The sequence below is a fragment of the Fundulus heteroclitus genome, chromosome 4 (genome assembly GCF_011125445.2).
Source record: "Fundulus heteroclitus isolate FHET01 chromosome 4, MU-UCD_Fhet_4.1, whole genome shotgun sequence".
Classification (NCBI taxonomy): Eukaryota; Metazoa; Chordata; class Actinopteri; order Cyprinodontiformes; family Fundulidae; genus Fundulus; species Fundulus heteroclitus.
The window spans coordinates 22,328,838-22,341,613 of record NC_046364.1 but is presented as its reverse complement, the minus strand read 5'-3'; the positions used below and the strand labels follow the sequence as shown (position 1 = coordinate 22,341,613).

The 12,776-nt window shown below is 40.5% G+C and overlaps 1 protein-coding gene across 1 annotated transcript in view; it reads left to right on the top strand.

Moving 5' to 3' along the window:
* itfg1 (integrin alpha FG-GAP repeat containing 1) overlaps positions 1-12,776 on the top strand; it is a 181,860-nt gene that overhangs the window by 94,599 nt on the left and 74,485 nt on the right. Inside the window, exons 11-12 of the mRNA XM_012874005.3 lie at positions 6,913-7,063; positions 8,658-8,766. Coding sequence (XP_012729459.2) covers positions 6,913-7,063; positions 8,658-8,766 — 260 coding nt within the window. The remainder of the gene's footprint in view (positions 1-6,912; positions 7,064-8,657; positions 8,767-12,776) is intronic.

Sequence of the window (12,776 nt, the reverse complement as noted above, 5' to 3'; positions counted from 1 at the left end):
AAGCAGAGAGGATGTTTGCAATTAACAGTTTTTTTTTAAGAGTTTTTCTGAAAATGTCAAACATCACTCTCGCATTTTGAGTGGTTGGGCCACTCAAGTGTACACATCCTTTGTTGACTCTTAGAAAGTAGGTCCATCCATCATAGTGCAGGATTATCCATTATAATCTGACAAAACAGATACCGCAGCTGTTGTGCTTTGCTATTTTTCCGAGGCACTTGTTCAGTCCAGTGTGAGATTAACTTGCTGTCTGCTGTATCGGGAACTGAATCGCCCACTTTTGCAATGAATAGCAGTGAACAAAGCCAGTGTTTAAATCTCAGACTTAGTCTGTAAACTTATTCATAGAGATAGTCAGTATCCATGGGACAGTGAATGCTTGATTTCCTACCCAAAAATAAAGCACTGATGTCTCTCTGTCTCTAACCGTTTTAGCAGATGTAATGTCTCTGTGTTGTTATTTGATGAGGACAACACTGCGATCTGACTATTGATGTGGATTGCACTTCATATTTCATATCTCCCTAGTAGCTCTTTATCAGGAGAAGAAATAAAACAAGAATGCGGTGTTTAATTAATTTAGCTTTACCTGTTTTGATTTTCTGTTCATCAGGAAATAAGCTCATATTGTTAGTTGTTCTAACGTTTTCCAAACAATACATCATAAATGATTCCAGAGAAAGTTGACGTCTGCGGCGACATATTGGGGGAGCATGAAGCCACAGAGAGATAAGGAACAAAGGTGAGGGCAAGTAGACCACACAGAGCAGTGACGATACCAGAGAATACTCTGACATTGATTGTGACGTTATGAGTCACCACTTCTGGTCCTCGCTGCAGGGTCCAGTTGGTGAGAAACCGCAGCACCATGGGGACTCAGAAGCATAGCACTGACTCTCTGTCAAGTCATCTGAGGGCACATGTCCACTTCTATCCTCCAGACAACGCTCAGCCACGGCTCCTCCTTTCCATGCCAGTCTCTACCTAACTGTTGGCTAATAGTTTGGTGATGGTACAGCCACAGTATTGGCTGGTTTCTAAGGATACATTACTATTGGGATTAACTTCTGAGGCTCTAGAAGGATCTATCAGGTCCTTAGAGGACTAGAACTAGTTAAGAAACTGGTTGAGTCCTCAATGGAATCCTGTTTGACTTATTATTAGGCTGTCTGTGTCTCGGTGGGTCGTCATCAGCGTTCGGTTGGGCAAGATACTTAAGCCCAAGCTGCATACCAATCTGCCTATGGGTGTATAAATGTAAGCCCGTCTACGAGTGTGGATGGGTGAAAGTAGACATTGGGAAGCAGGCATTGTCACAGGCTCTGTTCAATATCTAGTCAGCTTTGCTTTTGCTTCTTTAGCCTTCTTGTGTAACGGAATTATTTTTATCTTAATAAACTGCCTAGTTGATTTCTTTGGTCCTTTTTATATTCCATCTTGAATTACTTCCCTCTTTTCCCCTTGCCTGACTGCCGCTGCATGTCTCTCTGTACGTTACACTCATTGCATTCCCTCTCCTAAACGGCAGGTGTCCCTGCAGGGAAACGTCCTGCAGCACACAGCTGAGTTGGCAGCAGCAGATAAGTCATAAAGGAACAGCATTCTTCATGAATAAATCTACCACAATTTCAACTTAGGTGAAGTTTGTAATAACTGTATTCATGACAGTCTGTTTTCATGTATCCCACAGAGGATTACCATATTTGGACCCAGAACTGTTTCTCGATAATTAAAAACTATCAAATGTTCGTTAGCATATTTTTACCCCGACAAACTGAAAACAGAATTGTGACAAAGGTCGGGAGAGCCGAAAGTAAGTCTGTTAAAGAAATTAGATAAGTATATTGCAAAGAGAATTTCAAATACATCTTCATCATTCATAAAGCTAATTTATAGCCAGAATGCATTTCATTTAGTCCTTGGTGGCACAACTGAAGCAAAACATGAAAGTAAAAATGAAAACTAAAGTGTTTCCCCTTAAGATTGATTGTGCTGAAGTGGATCAGTAGAAGGACAAAAAAAGGAAGGAGGGACATCAAGAGAGAGGTAATCAGATAAAAAAATGGGGGGTGGTCCTGCGTTTAGAGCAGGGGGCTTGTGTCCTGGGAAGGCTGCAAGCCTTACAGTGAATACTGCCACTGTGGGTCTCTAAACCAGACCTTTAGCCCCAGAATGCTTCCTGGGTGTCGCACAGTGGCAGTCCACTTCTGCCTAAGAGGAATCATTTCATTAGAATATACAAAGTTGCAATAACATATAAAGATGAATTAGTTTAGCTATTCATTGGGATCAAGTTTACTAATTTGTGGATGCCGGCAAGTGCAAAGAAGGGCAGGCTAGTGGCCTTGAACGTTTGGGGGGAGGGGTTGAGAGAAAAGGGTCATGGGCATGATTAGCTGGACTTCCTCCCACCAGCCAACTGCTCCTCCAGAGTCCAATTAGAGAGGAGGCAAGTAGAAAAAGAAACAGCGGAAGACTTCCTTCAAACTAAAAAAATAAATAAATAAATCCGTACTGACACAGCAGTAATATTCTAATCAAAGCCCCCAGGCAAACAGCCTTAGACATGCACACTGAAAGAGCACAAGCCATAGGGTAGCGATTATGACTTTTGTGAGAGACATGACTTGTTGGTGCTTGATTGTATAATATAATGTGCTGTGTTAACTTAACATTAACATTTTCACAATTACCCATGACTATCATATTATACTCCTGTAAAAATATGACCAGTCTAAGTTTTCTGTATCTAAAAGCATCCAAATTCTCTTCCACCTTCTGAAATAAGGATATTTTCGGGATTATCTCAGAATAGTGTGTCAGAAGCTGTATAATTGCTATACTGACCAATCACTTCTGTTATTACTCCCAGTAGTTCATGAGAATGTTGCTATCCAGGGTAGCAACTTGTGCAGAAAAGTCACTGCTTCACCGCCTGTATGTAGGGATGTCAGCTGCCACGATGGGCTGTACATCCAGCTAGGTTTAAAGACGTTGCAATGAAGCTAAAAAAAATCACCACTTTCAGCTCAAAGCCGTGTTCAGCTAGCAGCCCCTGTCTACAAGCACACCACATCCTCACTTGGTCTGTGATATGCTGCCCCTGTAAATTGTAATAAATGTAAAATAAACATGATTTACCCCTACGTAGAGGCACCCCTGCAAACTCGTGTCGCTGATCTCGACCCTCTTTGTATTTAACTCGGAAATTCTTTGTGTTTAATTTGGCTAAGGCTAGATTTTGACAACAACATTAAAATACATAAACGTAATTAAACAAGTAAGGAAAAGCATCATGCCTTAACCAGCTCCACCATAAGAACCAGCTACAGAAGTCTTTAAAGGAGCTTTAAACCGTCCCAGAGAGGCCGAAGCGTTCAGCTTTGTTGTAGACTGAAGATCGAAGATTAAAAAAATGAGCAAGAGGCAAAATAAGAGAAGACAGTTCAACCAAGTTCAGAAAATATTGTGGGTTCTATAAAGAGAAGCTAGCTTGAGGGTGGTAACTCATAACAAGTGTTTAGGTGCAGGAACGTTTCTATTTGAATTTCAGGCTTCAGTATAAAATGTTTTTTGTATTAGTATAAATAAATTTATTCCATAGACAATTGAAGAAATGAGATAATATGAGTGTTTTGTTGTTCCACCGAAAGCAGACAAGGAAAGATAACGGTTACTTTACTGTTTCACAGGCAAAACTTGTTAGGGACTGAAACCGCATCACATAATTTGTTTAAGTAAACATCTCTGTAGATATTGCACACAACACGCACCCAAATATATACCAGTTTGATAGCAATCTCGACAGAACATAGACCTCGAAATGACACAAGGCACACCTCAAACAGAAGTGTACTGAACTTAACACAGGAAATAGAGGAACATTGTTTTAGTTAACAATCTTCTGTTGCAGCGTAGGTGCTGAGGACTAATGGAATATACCGTTAGCCTACTTCCCATTTTATCGCAAGGGTGTAACAAGACTGCAGAGTTGCTTCAATTACGTTTGCTACGCAGCCTTTTTAGACAGTAGACAAAGATGCAAAGGAAGCTAAAGAAAAGTTTTCTTTCTCCATATTATCTTCCCTTTCCATGTTTGTAGGACATAGCAGGAGGATGAGCCATAAAAAGTGCAGACGGACTGGGACAGTGCGTTTCTTAAAAGAAAAAAGCTGTTTGCAGTCTGCAGCTGGCCACACAAACAAGATAAAGGAAGCAACGCTGTTTGTGTCTTTGCAGTAGTGTCTGTGTGTGTCGCACCGTGACCTTGAGTTCATCTCACCATCACAACCCCTGAAGGGGGGGGGGGGGGGGACTCCTTTGAAGTACCCAGCTCTCAGAAAGAGCAAGCAGACATTAGTGGACCACCAAATGCTTTCTAAAGTTCAGCCTGAGGAGTCTGGATGTGAACATTTCTTTCTTCATGTTCACACCAACACATTTCCACATGCTGGGCCACCTTTGAGAAGCTTGAGGGCTTCGTATGTTCTGGAGAAGTCAACTGAACCACAATCATTCTCCAGTGGCAACGGCGATGGGTGCTGCAGCAGTGGGTCTGGTTTGTCAGCCTGTATAGTCTGGGCTGGGCTGGGCTGCTCATGGGTTACACAGAATGAGCTTTCAACACACCTTGAGCTCATATGTGTACCGTAAGGGGGAGTGGTGGCCTAGTGGTTAGGGCACAGAGCTTCGATCCCAGAGGTTCTGAGTTCAACTCCCACAAGCTGCCATTATGGGTCCCTGAGCAAGACCCTTAACACCCAATTGCTCCCCAGGCGCCACACAGTGGCAGCCCACTGCTCCCCAAGGGGATGGGTTAAGATGCAGAAGTGAATTTCTCCATTGTGAGATCAATAAAGTTCAATTATTATTAATGGCTACGGTCACTACGCTCCTCACCAGTTCACGACTTTATTAGATCTCCGATAGACGGGCGAGGCTTTCAGGCACAGTTTTGTTCCATGATGGAGACAGTTACCGGCCTGTGGGAAGTCATGGTTCTCCACCTCTTCTTCTCCATGGTGCCTCACCCGTGTTTTCTAAGAAAATGTAGTTTTATTGGCAGCAATATTTCTGTTTGTACTCCAATAGTTGCTCTTAAACACAAGGTCCCCCCCCCCAAAAAAAGAAACCCTGGACTGACGGTTGAGCCAGATCTTTGCTGCTTCTATGAAAGACGATTGGTTTTCCACCAACCAGCTCAACGCCATGTTGTCACATGACCAAAACGTCTCATCCATTGAATGTTATGTTTACAAATCACATTGTTCATCACCATATTTGCTGTAAGCTGATGTCTTACTGTCTCCAGTTTAACATTTGAATGTTATTTTAGACTGAACTCTGATTGATAACCTTCCAGCTGTGCTGCAAGCAGAAGGTACATTTAAAGTGGGCTGTATTAACAGTTTAAGAATAGAGAGAAAGACTGTATACATAGTTTAGCAGAATAACTGCTGTGTGTACATTGACCTGCTTAAGCAGTGAGCTACTCCGACCTTTCAGTGATGAAGATCAGAGTTTTTGCCGTTTTTAATTGTTTTATTAGGCTGATCAACACCAAATGTAGCTCAACAGTTATAAACATGGACCCCATGATATTATGATTTGTTGTTGGTCTCCATCCGCTCCATTGGCAATCTCCTGACAGGTGCTAGAGTTGGTGCTTGCGATGGAGGAAACTGTGGAAATAGTTTGGTAGAAAAACCCGCAGAGCATTCATGAAGCCCGCAGAGCATTTGTGTGCTTGTTAAAAAGCAACAGATCAGTGTATAAATAGCTTCCTGTAGTATGTCACAACAGAGACAGCCACTAAGTAATTTCATCAACCATTTTTGCTCTGACATCGGTCTTCATCATTTTGCATAGTCTGCATTTTAAACGGCATTGCTTATGTTTTACAAGCTTAAGTTTCTGTGGCTTCTTTTATGCCAGATTCAATTATAACTGGTGCTTAACAAAAGTTGTATCATTTTAAATTATTCACATTCAGTATTATGTGAAACTAATGATTTTTTTTTTATTGTATCAGCATTGTTTTCCTAAAACCACTGATAGTTAAAACTCCTCTGTGCATTCGCAGTTTCAGAAATGATCCCATAATGTCGTATCGTAGAAATCATTTTGTTTACTATGGGGTCTTCCTGAAGCATATCATAATACGTTATGTCATGCGGTGTCGTATTAGTAGGATCATATCCAGACGGAGATCAGAATGTAGTATTTCTGCCTCTGAGAGCTTTCCTTTGTTGGTCCAACAATGTGTGCGAAGCTGCGTCCCCAAACAGCGGTGGAAAGAGGTCAGCTCAGTTCCCCAGTGAAACCCAGGATGCTGCTGAGCACATAGAGTAAAAGGTAGACGTCGTGCAAGAAAAAAGAAAAAAGGCTGGTGCTGCAGGGATTTCATTTAGTTCTACTGAATCACTCACAGCCTGTGTGCTTACAGAACGGGGCCACGCGCGCTTACATCAACAGATGCAAAGCAGTCAAATAAAGAGACTGTTTGCGATCTGATGGAGGAGCTTGACTGGAGAGGAGTGTGGGAGTACGACATTTCCCGTTTCTGTGTTAGTTTTCACTGAAATCAGACGCAGTGTGTTTTATGTGTGGACAAGCGCGGTTAAAGGGCTTTTCACGCTTTCTCACAACTACAGCCAAGAAAGAAAGGAAAGTCCATGTTTCAGAAATATTATGACAGTCTAATCTGAAATATTACCAAGTTGTTTTGATTGTTTGTACAAGACAAACCTGTTATTTTCTTTTTTTTTAGACGGGATGAGTGTCATTAACTACCAGACCTTTAGATGTCCTGCCTTGTAAACTGTCCGTCAGAATCAGTGGCAGCTATAGGCAACCTCACCATCACCTGGTTACGTGTGAATACTGAAAACTACTCTTGCCTGTTCTTCACAGTGATCAGCGGGCCTTCCTACTGGAGAACGTTCCCTGTAAGATCCCCAGCTGCAGTAGTGTTGGACGAATGTTTCACATCCACTGGGACCAGACGGATCTGGGAGCAATCCAGAAGGCTGTCATGGCTACTTTCTTTGACATCTACGAGGACGTGAGTGGATTATCTTTATTCTTGTCTTCTTTTGCAGAGCTACTCTGTCCCCTAATCCTGAGTATTTTGCTGTTGTTATCTTTCCCAGCTCTAGCTCTCTAAGCGTTTCAGTTTTAATATCTGCCATATTTCTCCAGGTTGGTTAAAACATTAAATGATTTCACCTGGCCATGGGAGAAATTTAAACAGGAGTATGAGACCAAATTATGAAAGTAAATACATTTCGTAGAATAAAGGAGAATATTTTCTATATTGAGTGCAGAAAAGTATATCATTATGTTTCTGATTTCTAAAACCAAAATAAATGTATAGTATATTTACAGTTGAATTTTTGTTCTTAAGAGTAATTTTCCAGATGTGGATTAAGGGCGGTTCAGCCTTTTCAGGTTAAATGTCAGTAGTCGAGTGAAAAGCACTCCAACAGTTCAGTTGTTATGGTCAGCCCTTTTACGTACTGGGATTTTGTATTTAGTGAGATTTTTCTCTATATTGGCACCACGTAAACGTGACGTATTACCGCGTTAGTGAGTGGCGGGAATACGTCGGGAAGCAAAACTGTCAGGGCTCCCGATACAACCTCTGTGTTCGAAAAAATAAAAGCGATCAACCTTGTTATTTATTTAGTAATGTGTCAACCGTAGTTAGAAACTGGTGCAAGTCCAGCCTGGGCGCTCAGAAGACAACAAACTTGTATAATACGGCTTTGTTTACTATTTGTTGTTAGCACAGCAGGGCAACTCGAAAAATACTTCCTTTCTTACTTCAAAAAACTTCTGCCTTTGTCAGCAAAGACAGAAGTTCTGTTTCTTCAGTGATTTATTTTCTTTTTTTCTTTTTGGGTGGAGGGCGGGGAGAATTTGATAGCTGCACATGTCAGTCTGGTTCTAGTGTGAATAAAGCCAGGCACATATACAGGACTGTCTCAGAAAATTAGAATATTGTGATAAAGTTCTTAATTTTCTGTAATGCAATTGAAAAACATGAAATGTCATACATTCTGGATTCATTATAAATAAACTGAAATATCGCAAGCCTTTTATTGTTTTAATATCGCTGATTATGGCGTACAGCTGAAGAAAACTCAAAAATCCTATCTCAGAATATTTCCTCAGACCAAGTTAAAAAAAATGATAACAGCAAAACAAAATCAAGCAGGATTTTTGAGTTTTCTTCAGCTGTACGCCATAATCAGCGATATTAAAACAATAAAAGGCTTGCGATATTTCAATTTATTTGTAATTAATCCAGAATGTATGACATTTCATGTTTTTCAATTGCATTACAGAAAATAAAGAACTTTATCACAATATTCTAATTTTCTGAGACAGTCCTGTAGACACACATTATGATCCAATTCATTGATTGTGTGCCCATATAAATGGTACAATCCGATTATTTTGTGTTTTTTTGTTTTTCCAAATATATTTCATTCCGATCATGAAATTTTGCGCACATAAACATGGCTACTGATTATATATGCAGTGGTTGTGGTACTGCACTCCATAGGGTGTCCTTGTCTTAATATGTTTGATTGCTACTGCTAACCCTCACCGTGTGTTTTGTTTCTTCTCTTTATGCTTGTCTACATTTGCAGGGAATATTAGACATGCTCATCCTGAGCCGGGCAGAGGACAAAAAGGACTTAATGATCCACGCATTGAAGAACAATTTCGAAGCTGATGCCTATTTTGTTAAAGTGATGGGTAAGTGACTTACTGGTCAGATTTTCTCCTTTCTCTTCCATTGTGTAAAAGGAGCAATATGAAGAATGAAAAATACTTTTTTTTTTCTAAAAGTGAATAAAACACTAGTTCTTCTTTCATTATGCTGTAACAGCCCCTCCTAGACCAATTAGACACAAGCAAGTCTTTTCCCCAATCTACAGAGCAGATGGCCCTAACTATTATCTGTCATATCATTTAGATTTTTTTAAGCTGCACTTACTCAGTTGCTGCTGAAAACTGGAGCTCATTTGTGCTCCGTGTTCAATTCCAAATCCATTAAGTTAAAATGGACATTTTAAGCACTTAACTTCTGCGTCCCAAAAGCCACATCTGTAGTCTGCCCGCTTTCCCTGGCTCTGCTCTCTGACTCCGTAATGCTTAAAAAAATAAGCGCTGCGTTATTTTACAACAGTCTATTAGGACTTAAAGTAACTGGTAAAAGTATTCATACCTTATTTTTAACATTTGGTCACAATCCTCGGTGTTATTTAGCGGAACATTGTAGGACAGACCAACACAAAGTGGTACATGAACGTGAAGGGAAGAAAAATTAAAACGAACATTACATTTGGTGTTGTTTTCAGCACCTCCCCCACCCAACGACATCTTCAAGTCTTTTTAAGTAATGTTTCTACCAGCTTTACAAATCTAGAAGCTGAAGAAAATCCTGCCCACAGTGTGAACCTGCCACCACTGGGTTTCCCTGTGGGCACAGTGACGTCCCGTGCGAGTTACCGGCCTTACAAAGGCATGGTTGCCAAAAACGTTGAAACTTTGTCGTCTTCTTCATGGCTTGTGGCAAACAGAACTTCTTGAGTCTTTTCTTTCAGGAATAGCTTTAATCTCGTCACCTGTCATTAAGAACTGCATTTGTAGAGCGTGTCACTACCCGATCCGTACCGGTAGCACGATCCGTACCATCAGCTCATTTGCGCCACCGCAAACAGAATAACTTCCGGGTCGCCAAAAAAATTATGTAATTACGGTACTTAAAATACTTATTTCTATACTTAAATCATTAAAAAATGCTAAACTATATCGTAAATAAAAGACTGAAGACTTTTCTGAAAGAAATTGATACGTTTTACATTTTCTCCATTGTATTGCTTGACGTCATCATCGGATATGCTCCAGCATCCTCCAGTCCGGGAAGTTATCATTGCATAACGTTTAACTATATTGTCTGAATGCACTCTGTTAGTTTTATTGCTTCTTCAAACAGGACAGGAAAAAAATATTTAATCCTAAACTATACGGTGAATTTCGTTATACAAATAATCTTGTTCTAAAGATTTATTTTATTAGAAAGTTAAAATTATCGATTGAGAAATTAGCGCCCTCTGGTGTACACATCATAAACTAGAGAAGACCTCGTGATTATAGTAGCCGCATTGTGTTTTTTTTGTGTTTTTTTTTACAAAAACGAACAGGGAATAGAACAAAGAACACACACAAAGCGAAGGCATACCTTATTAAAATACATTTATTAAGCACAAAATACATACATATGCAAATCAAATAAATGATGAAAAAAAACTTAAAACTTCAAAAAAATTCAAAATCAAATACGTTTCTGTACTCTTATATGTGTTTATAGCTGGGGGTTTATGTACTTTAAGAAATGGTTTACATATTTTTATTTCCCTAACCACAACTGGGAAACATTTTTGCTATTAAAAAAAACAAAAAACAATGTATTTTTTATGTATTTCTGTTGCTTATTTTTTAGAATATGCATTATTGCCGCAAATACAAAGATATACAAAAAGAAACCCCTGCCTCGAAAAAATACAAAAGAATAAAAAAGTAAGAAAAACTAAATATTTCCCACCAGAAGTTTTTCTGTTAGCGCACGCGCAAATGAGCTGATGGTACGGATCGGGTAGTGACAGAGTGCTTAATGCAATACGCTTTGCTTGTTATTTGTAAACTTAAGTAGCATGTGTCATTTTCCTTCCACTTCACAGCAACGCACTACTATGACCTGGTCTGGCTCACACAATCTGTTTTATTTTATTATTATAAAAAATGCAAGAGGTATACAGTGAATCTTTTTATCTTTGTTTACTTTATTAAAGCGTTGTTGTTGAATGTTGTATTTATTGCTGTTGTTTTTTAACTGTGATGCTCCATGTCACCAGAACATCATGGCGATGGAGCAATATAAGGTTATTGCAGATCTATGTCCTCGCTCTGCAGTGTCTGCTGTGAACGTTATTTGGCCCACTAACTTAGACTAGAACTAATTCACACCATCTATATAACATGCTGTGTTTCAGTCAGCTTTTAAACCTTGTTTTTCCTCAGACGTGTGACTACAATCAGACAAAGGTCTAACTTCTGTTATCCCTGCTCGATGTGTTTTTAGGTGTTTTGCTCACAGCCCTTCTCTGTGTTTGTAGAAATTGTTTATTTTCTGTTCGTTTTCCAGCAAAGTTTGAGTAAAAGTCTAGACTTTCTCTGTTCGCTCCACTATCTTGGTACTCTGTGACACTGCAGAAGGAAACAAATATCTTTCTCCAAGGTGTGTCTGCACTTTGTAATCTGGCTGTCAGCCTCCTCTGTCCTTTGTGTTTCAGCTCGCTGGCGAACGCTTTTCCTCCGAAAAGGGAGGAGCCAGCTGTCCATACGCTGATCTTAGAAATCAGGAACGTATCTCAGGTAGTGCGAGTCTTAAAGGTGACAAGAGTGAAGCAGGGGAAGGAGATCAGTAATTAGCCCTCCAGCTAGACTGAAATCAGGGGGGTGAGCTGGTGTGTGGGAGGTCAGCGGATGACTGTCATTACTGTCGATCAATATCAGAGCTGTCTCCATTAGCTGTTTCCTAGATTTAAGGTTGGCTTTATTAGCCTTTTTATATGTCTACGCATGAGCAAAAAAACGAAAAAGGACGCCGGCGCTTGCAGGTTGTTTTCAAAGCGGGTTAGATATAGATCTAAAAAAAAAAAACGACAAAAGAAATCAATTTGTGACAGCAGAGGTACAATTAACAATAAGCAGACAAATGACGGGTGATGGTAGCAGCAGCAGCACCTTAGCGAGGTAGCATCGTTTGGCAGGGCAGAGAGTCCAGTCATACAGCCTCTCTGAACAACCTTCATTTGGGTCTCTTTGTTTTTAATGTAAGACTCCTGAGCTTCCTGCATGAAAGGAGAGGTCAGCAGTGCAGGTGGGGTCCTTGGTGGTAGAGGACACCCTGCTGCAGCTCCTGCTGCCGTCGATGTCCTTAAAAGGGCCGAGGCTGCAATGAATTACTCTTTGGTCAGGTTTAAGCAGCCTCAGCAGCAGGGCTGTTTTCACCAGCGTGAAAAGGAAGGAGGAGGTGAGCGTGGAGCCCGCTGGCATTCTCCTCGTCTTCCCCATACTAATGCGGAGTTTGTTTGCTCTGCAGCCGTTCTAACGCCTTTCACAAAGCTCCCGCCCGTGCAGTGACTCACCGCTGCAGGACGCCGCTCCCGTCACGGTGTGTCTGCGTCTGGGGATGTCCGGATCCCGATGTTTTTGATCCCTGCTACCAATCCATGTCAATCGGTGTTATGTATTAACAAATACAGAGTATCAGTCCAGTGGTTTGTTAAAGGTAATAAAAGAGGTAGTAAGTATATGGTGGAAAAACCGCTAGCTTAAACGAGCGGTAAAATCTGATGTTCTAGGCGCTGCAGTCTCTCCTGGACGGTTTTCATGACAGCGACAGATACTCTGATTAAATATGTTTTCCAAAGTAGGGTGAGTTTGTTAAGACAGCTACTTTAATGGACTGAAAGCATATCACCTAAAACAGATTAGCTAAACCTGACTCCTACAACTAGTCTTCAATAAACTCCCATCTCGCCCACTGCTGGTGATGTTTTCACGGTGAGCAGTTTGCTGAAACGCTGCACTGCAAAAATAGAACTAAAAATAAGAAAATATTTCTTGAAATTAGAGTATTTTTCTTTGATTTGAGCAGGGAAATAAGATTATTTGCCAATGGAATTTGATTCTTTACA